Genomic DNA, 8,656 nt, shown 5'->3' on the forward strand with positions numbered 1-8,656 from the left:
AACAAGTACAGGTGACTGATTAAAATTTTAATTGTGCTTGTTTCAAGCACTTGATTCTGAGAGATGATCACAATGAGCAGTAAAACCCAGAAGGTGATAATTTCATGCTGTTAATGGACTGTTGGCATCTTGAACATTCCCATAAACCTTTCAGAATCCGAGGTAAGTCTCAGAATCAGGGAGTAACTTGAAAGAAGACTTATGGCTACTGCTTGGATTTAGGTCCCATATGTCTTTATTGCCACATATTGTAGTTTTAATGGGTAACATTCCATTATCCTGTGTGCGTGATATATATATATATATATATATATATATATATATATATATATATATATATATATATATATAGGAAATGACAAAGAAAAATTTGCATAGAAGGCAGTTGTGGAACTTTTTTTTCCATAAAGCACAAAGAGGTGTGTTTCATAGCTAACTGGATGCCTAGCCATAGCTTCGTAATGTATTGTATGTGTTGTGGTGTATGTGTCTGGAACCCTGGAGGCCACATTCCCACCGGAGCTGTCCTCGAGAGCAGAGATTCATCACACAGAGGGACCTGAGTAAGGATGGACAGAACTGGGTCAAGATCCACAGAATGATGTTACTTGTATAATTTTATTAAATGTTGCCGGGTATCCCTGAAGCTCAGTTGAGATACCCTAGGAGTTCATGGGGCTTTAAGTCCCACCAAATATGAATAACATTCTGATAAAAGAAGTTTAACGAGAAGTTTCTCTTTGCTTTTTTTAAAAATATGTGTGTTTATCAGAAACATCCACACGCAGCACACCCTAACACCTAAAATCTGAGGAGAGTGAAGTTCCTGCGATGGTGGCTGAGTTTTAGGAGAAAGATTGTAACTAGGAAGCCTATAAATATCGGAGTACTTTTCTTGACCCAAATAATGCACTTGAAATGCAGTTTATCCCAGCACTTCATTTAAGCAGCTTCTTAATAGCTCATGACTACTTATCTATATTTTCCTCATTCATATGCAGTGTTTTTAAATATTTTGATCTGCTTTTAACAAGCCTTTTCTTGTTTTTTCAGTTGCCAAAGCTGTTTGATGGATGCTACTTCTATTTCGGGGGAACCTTCAAACACCATCCAAAGGACAACCTTATTAAGCTTGTCGCTGCAGCTGGGGGCCAGGTCCTTAGTAGAAAGCCCAAGCCAGACAGTGACGTGACTCAGACCATCAATACAGTTGCATACCACGCGAGACCTGATTCTGATCAGCGCTTCTGCACACAGTATATCATCTACGAAGATTTGTCTAATCATCGCCCAGAGAGGGTCCGGCAGGGCAAAGTCTGGATGGCTCCTTCCAGCTGGTTTATTGATTGTGTGATGTCCTTTGAGTTGCTCCCTCTTGACAGCTGAATATTGCACCAGATGAACGTTTCAAATTGAACTCACACTGTTTTGATCATTCACATTTTTATAATAGGTAGACTCGTTCATACATATTTTTTCCTTGAATTAAAAAACAAAACAAAACTTGGGCCAGACTTAGAATTCATTCTCTGTTTACCATTTAGATGCTGAAATTGCTTTGAAGGATTTTTCTTTTTAAAACTGGTGTATGTTTTGATTCATCATGTCTTTTTATTCAAATTATCAGCTATCAAAGATTAATGAGGGAGTACCAGAACTATTGGTTAAATATACAAGCAGTATCATTACTCTCTCAGCCTTTTAATGTTCTTTGATGAAAATAATCCACACTTGCCACCAGCAAAAATACTTCCCATCCTTAGTAAACAAAGAATATTGTCAAATAATTGATTCTGGCTTTATTGTAATAGAGTACCTGGTCTGAATGTACCACCATAGGTGTTAAATTCTTCTGTCTACAATTGTCTTCATCTTACGTTGTGTTTAGTTTCTTATAATTTACATGGCTGTTAGTTCCTACGTTTTTATCCCTTCTTTTTATCTTCCGTATTCATCAAGAAATCATGATTTAAACCGTAGCATTTTTCTTCGGTGGTGAAAAATCAACATTGGACTCATGGTACATATTTTTATTGTATATACTTGCTTATTGTTAGCTATCAATTTGTGACTGTGTTTATCTACAGTGTATGTACATATACATAGAGCATTTTCTCTAACAAATTTTAGTATCAGTATTCCTTAGAAGGTCTCACCAGATTAGTAAGTTGTCAATCAGATGTTAATTAAATTAGGGCTAGTCCTTTTTCCAGTAGACCTCGCTACATATTGCTAAAATAATTGTTTTTGAAGGTCTTAATTTCTTCTTTTGTGAAGATTTTATTTTTCCATTTTTAGATTGCTGTGGAGGCAGAAGTTGGGAATTATCTGATTAGAAGAGATTTTGTCCAGGTGGTACAAAAGGCCATCACAATAAGTCTAAAGGCAGGAGTAGGAAGGGCTGTCTCCTAATACAAGACCACAGAGTAGGAGACAGGACGCCGCCTGAGCCTGGGGAGTCCTGGGGAGGTTACTCTGATTGGAGTGTTCTTGTTGGTGAATGAATCGACAAGGTAAATTAGATCATTTAAAAATATTTGTAAGAAGAATTCTTTAATAAGTCTTCCTAGAAACTGAACATAGTTCTATGAAAGACATGGGAAGGGAGACACTGAGAGACCTGCCAGGTTTGGTCTCTGTTGGGCTGGAGATTAGTGAAGCACTGGATGAGAATACTGAGAGTCTGAAGTGAATGAACATTAGTAAGATTCATTTATTTGTAAGTGTGAGATTCTGCTGATTATTTCAAAATAAATCTTATTGTAATTCCTTCTCTCACATGTCACGTTTCCATATCAAGAAACATTATGTAAACACACTGATACACTGGGGACCCTGTCCTTCACGGATGAATTAGCTCTGCAACCCTCTCCAACCAGTCATGTCTTTGTCCCACATTTCATTCTAATGGAGAATGATGAACACCATAGCACCAAGCAAATCTGAGGGGTTAGCTAATGTCTGGATTAAATAATTTAGGACTCTCTGGGATTTCGGTTTGTCATTTTTGATTTATAACTGACTTGTGGTCACTCTCTATTGCCTCATCGGTCACATTCCTAGACAGGTTTGTGTCTGTTCCTCCGATTTGAATCCCTGTTTGTAAAACAGCTTTGGGGGTTGCTGCCCACTCTCCTTCATTCATTTTCTTGGTTTATCACCCCTCCCTCTTTGTTGTATTCTGTCCCCCACTATTAAGCAGTTTTATTTTTGGTTCCTTTAAATATTTATTTTGACAGCAGTTGGTTGATGTTAAGCTCTTGAACCTTGTAATATTTGTGTAGATATATTTGTCACTGTTTTCATTTGTCCATCACAGATTCAAGCTTCCTTTTTATTGACTATAAATCATTAAAGTTATTTGTGTTTCTGTATTTCTATATCTTCTTATAGTAGTAGTTTACTTATTCTGGGCTGTTGATGAGTGAGACTCAGTAAGACCTGAGAGGAAATCTTTGAGCTAACAAAAGCTTATCTTTTGGAACACTTAACACATTGTGGTTAATTTTGGATAGAAATATTTCTAAACTATAATACTTTACTACCTTAAATAAATGTGTCTGAATACAATGTAATTTTGATAGTTTGGAATCATCATTAAGAGGGTCAGTGATTACACAGTGATTCCTTCATGGATCCATTAAAGCCAGAGGGTCGGCAGCTTCTCCACAGTATCACAGGGCTGCTTGTTACTTCTCTATTTCCTTTTTTTTTTTTTTTTTTTTAATTTTTCTCTAAGATTTTATTTGAAGAGAGTGAGCTAGCCAGGGGAGAGGCAGAGAGAGAGGAGAAGCAGAGTCCCACTGAGCAGGGAGCCTAATGTGGGGCTCAATCCCAGGTCCCCGGGATCATGACCTGAACCAAAGGCAGTCGCTTAACCAACTGAGCCACCCAGGTGCCCCTAATTAATTTTTTTTCTTTTGACTTGCTAAGGAATGAAAACCAGGCAGGAACCATATTAGAATTATGAGTGAAATGAGGATAAATAAGCAGTGTGTGAGGGTTTTGGTGATTTACCGAATAGATACTTAAATCTTTGTAGAAAAGTTTTACCATTTATTCTACCTATTTTGATATCTTTTGAGCCTGCTTTGTGAATTTGGTGATTAAGTGACCTCTGCATAGGTGAAGATTATCTATTGGAAGGTTTGATGTTTCTGTGGGAATAAGAAGATGCAGGGAGGGGTAGTCACATTACACGTTAGCTGTAATTACCTCCCTGGGTTGGGGCAGAAAAAGAGCCTGCTGTGATCTGAAGGTTCGTGGACCTCATGACAGCCACAAATGTGTATTCTGTTCTCTAACGAGAACACAAAATGGCGGGAAATCATGCTTATTTAATAACTATAAGCCATTATTTTGTTGGAACTACAAATTGTGAACTTAATGTATGATCACCTAATGAAAACTAAGCAGTTCTAATTTTTTTCAGTCAGCTAATACATACTGTGGCTACTTAGTTACATACTATTTTATGAATTAAGGATTGTTGATTATGTAGCATTTTAAGGCACATAACAATACCTTTCCTTTATTAGAATAGCAATGTGGGAGAAGTTGAGGAAGGCACTAGACCTTTCTGACTCTGACCTAGCTTAAAAGGTTGATGACTAACTCCCCAGACGTGAAGAGGATTCCTTTGGCCCCAGTGGTCCCGTGCGCCTGTGTAGGTCACCTCCAGAAGGCCAGTAAGCCTATTGTCAGGCTTGGAGATTGAATTATAGATAGGGCAGGCTGGGGGGGCGGGGCATGACTCCTGTGCAGGCTTTGGATTCAGCTGGACCTGGGTTTGTTTATCATCTCTACTAGTTTCGCTAACTTGTGTTTGCAGTTAATAAAGTGAGAAAAATACTCTCCATCTCACCTGGGCATAAAGATGGACAAAAGCATTGAGCACCTTGTTTGGGCATTTACAGGATCACCTTCCAAAACCTTGGTGAACAATATGAATAAGAGACTTCTCTAAAAGCAGCTCATTAGAGGTGACTTTTGGTAGCACAACTCAATTTAAGTCCTGAATAGTCCTGGCTATTGCCCCCAACCCCTGCTCAGCTGCTCCCTGTCCTGTCTTCACTTTGCTGGGCTTTTTTCTTTTTTCTTTTTTTTAATTCAATTAATTAACACATAATGTATTCTTGGTTTCAGAGGTACAGGTCTGTGATCCGTCAGTCTTATATAATACCCAGTGCTCATTACATCACATGTGCTCCTCAATGTCCATCCCCCAGATATCCCAGCCCCCTGCCCCCCTTCCCTCCAGCAACCCTCAGTTTGTTTCCTATGATTAAGAGTCTCTTGTGGTTTGTTTCGCTCTCTGGTTTCATCTTCTTTTATTTTTTCCTCTCTTCCCCTATGAGCCTCTGTTTTTGTTTCTTAAGTTCCACATATCAGTGAGATCATTTGATAATTGTCGTTCTCTGATTAACTTATTTCACTTAACATAATACCCTCTAGTTCCATCCATGTTGTTGCAAATGGAAAGATTTCAATTTTTGATGGATGCATAATATTCCATTGTGTATATATACCACATCTTCTTAATCCATTCATCTGTCGATGGACATCTTGGCTCTTTCCATAGTTTGGCTATTGTGGACATTGCTGCTATAAACATTGGGGTGCAGGTGCCCCTTTGGATCACTACATTTGTATCTTTGGGATAAACACCCAGTAGTGTAATAGCTGGGTCATAGGGTAGCTCGATTTTCAACTTTTTGAGGAAACTCCTTGCTGTTTTCCAGAGTGGTTGCACCAGCTTGCATTCCCACCAACAGTGTAGGAGGGTTCCCCTTTCTCCACATCCTCGTGAACATCTGTCATTTCCTGACTTGTTCATTTTAGCCATTCTGACTGGTGTGAGGTGGTATCTCACTGAGGTTTTGATTTGTATTTCCCTGATGCCGAGTGATGTTGAGCACTTTTTCATGTGTCTGTTGGCCGTTTGGATGTCTTCTTTGCAAGAATGTCTGTTCATGTCTTCTGGCCATTTTTTGATTGGATTATTCTTTGGGTGTTGAGTTTGATAAGTTCTTTATAGATTTTGGATACTAGCCCTTTATCTGATAGGTCATTTGCAAATATCTTCCCCCATTCTGTTGTCATTTGGTTTTGTTCACCGTTTCCTTTGCTGTTCAAAAGCTTTTTACCTTGGTGAAGTACCAATAGTTCATTTTTGCCCTTGCTTCCCTTGCCTTTGGAGACGTGTTTAGCAGGAAGTTCTTGTGGCCAAGGTTGAAGAGGTTGCTGCCTGAGTTTTCCTCAAGGATTTTGATGAATTCCTGTCTCACATTTAGGTCTTTCATCCATTTTGAGTCTATTTTTGTGTGTGGTGTAAGGAAATGGTCCAGTTTCATTCTACATAAATAAAAGAAAGGATAAGAACTATATGATCCTCTCAAAAGATGCAGAAAAAGCATTTGACAAAGTACAGCATCCTTTCTTGATTAAAACTCCTCACAGTGTAGGCATAGAGGTTACATACCTCAATATTATAAAAGCCATCTATGAAAAGGCCACAGCAAATATCATTCTCAAAAACAGCTTTTCCCCTAAGGTCAGGAACACAGCAGAAATGTCCAATATGACCACTGCTGTTCAAAAATAGTACTAGAAGTCCTAGTCTCAGCAATCAGACAAAAGAAGAAATAAAAGGCATCTGAATCAGCGAAGAAGTCAAACTCTCACTCTCTGCAGATGACATGATACTCTATGTGGAAAACCCAAAAGACTCAACCCCAAAATTGCTAGAACTCATACAAGAATTCAGTAAAGTGGCAGGATATAAAGTCAATGCACAGAAATCAGTTGCATTTCTATACACCAACAACAAGACAGAAGAAAGAGAAATTGAGTCATCCCATTTACAATTGCCCCGAAAACCGTACATATCTAGGAATAAATATAACCAAAGAGGCAAAGAATCTGTACTCAGAAAACTATAGAATACTCATGAAAGAAATTGAGGAAGACACAAAGAAATGGAAAAACGTTCCATGCTCATGGATTGGAAGAACAAATATTGTTAAAATGTCTATGCTACCTAGAGCAATCTACACCTTCAAAGCAATCCCTATCAAAATACCATCAACTTTTTTTCACAGAACTGGAATAAATAATTATAAAATTTGTATGGAACCAGAAAAGACCCCGAATAGCCAGAGGAATGTTGAAAAAGAAAAAGCCGGTGGCATCACAATCCTGGACTTCAAACTCTATTACAAAGCTGTAATCATCAAGACAGTATGGTACTGGCACAAAAACAGACACATAGATCAATGGAACAGAATAGCCCAGAAATGGACCCTCAATTCTATATTCAACTAATCTTCAACAAATCAGGAAAGAATATCCAATGGGAAAAAGATAGTCTCTTCAATAAATGGTGTTGGGAAAATTAGACAGCCACATGTAGAAGAATGAAGCTGTGGAGAGAATTTTAATTACTGCCTCCATTTCCTTACTGGTAATGGGTCTGTCAGGTTTTCTGTATCTTCCTGTTTGAGTTTTGGTAGTTTATATGTCTCTAGGAAAGCATCCATTTCCTCCAGATTGCCTAATTTGTTGACATATAGTTACTCATAATATGTTCTTATAATTGTTTGTGTTTCTTTGGTGTTGGTTGTGATCTCTCCTCTTTCATTCATGATTTTGTTTGGGTCCTTTCTCTTTTCTTTTTGATAAATTTGTCAAGGGGTTTATCAATCCTTTTAATTCTTTCAAAGAACCAGCTCCTAGTTTTGTTGATCTGTTCTGCTGTTCTTTTGGTTTCCATTTCATTGATTTCTGCTCTAGTCTTTAAATAATTTCTCTTCTCCTGCTGGGTTTAGTCTTAACAACAGCTAGGACCCAGCCTGTCTAATTTCTCACCTCTGACTTCTCTCCCCATCTCTTTAGTGAAGTGTCTCCATCTGTGTGGCCTCTCCTACCCATTCAGCTAACATTTTGTTTAGCTTTCATCCCATGCATACATTTATTTTGGATACTAGGACTGCTTAGGCCTCCACACTTGAGATACACACTCCTTTATTAATTTACTTGGGCTTTGGACATGAGTTAATCTACAACCCAGAAAAACATTCTTGTCCTTTTTTTTCTCTTCAAGTGCTTTTATAACTAAGGGATTAAACCCCAAATTTCCTTTTACTTCCCTTACTTCCCATGTAATTAAATATTCTTATACATAGTTTCCATTGGTTGTATGGTAGCCTCTCAACAAGATATATGATAATTTAACTAAATCACTGGTATTTTGTATTTGGATTGTTTCAGTCATAGATAAATCTGTATAAATATTGTTATGATAAATTTTGATCCTGGGGGAAGGAGGAGCTTTAAAATGTCAAACTAAGTCACCATCTATCATTACCATCTCTACAAAATGCAGTGCATGCCCTATGCATTTAAATTAAGACCTCTAGTTATGCTTAAAATATAAAAATTAGAAAATGAGCCTTAATTGATTGCTATGATTTTCATGAGTTGATGAGACTTTGCATGTAAGGTTCAAAATGCTCCCGCTCTTATGGGTTAGAAACTAACCTGAAAAAGGCAAAAAAAACCCAAAAAAGCCTTAGGCCTTTTGGTAGAGACCGGAGATCACCTTGCCTGTGTTAAGATGAGGAAATAGGCCCAGAGAACTCTAGATCACACAGCTCAT

At 37.9% G+C, this 8,656-nt stretch overlaps 1 protein-coding gene across 2 annotated transcripts in view; it reads left to right on the forward strand.

Moving 5' to 3' along the window:
• BARD1 (BRCA1 associated RING domain 1) overlaps positions 1-3,526 on the forward strand; it is an 88,477-nt gene extending 84,951 nt beyond the window's left edge. For both annotated transcript variants that reach the window (XM_028112268.2, XM_028112269.2), the window contains one exon: positions 1,054-3,526. In XM_028112268.2, the coding sequence (XP_027968069.1) occupies positions 1,054-1,386 (333 nt within the window). In that variant the 3' untranslated portion in view covers positions 1,387-3,526. The remainder of the gene's footprint in view (positions 1-1,053) is intronic.
• The last annotated feature ends 5,130 nt before the right edge of the window (positions 3,527-8,656 follow it).

Source organism: Eumetopias jubatus, unplaced genomic scaffold (genome assembly GCF_037043125.1).
Source record: "Eumetopias jubatus isolate StellerSeaLion01/CBP00866 unplaced genomic scaffold, mEumJub1_p1.0 scaffold_3, whole genome shotgun sequence".
Lineage (NCBI taxonomy): Eukaryota > Metazoa > Chordata > Mammalia > Carnivora > Otariidae > Eumetopias > Eumetopias jubatus.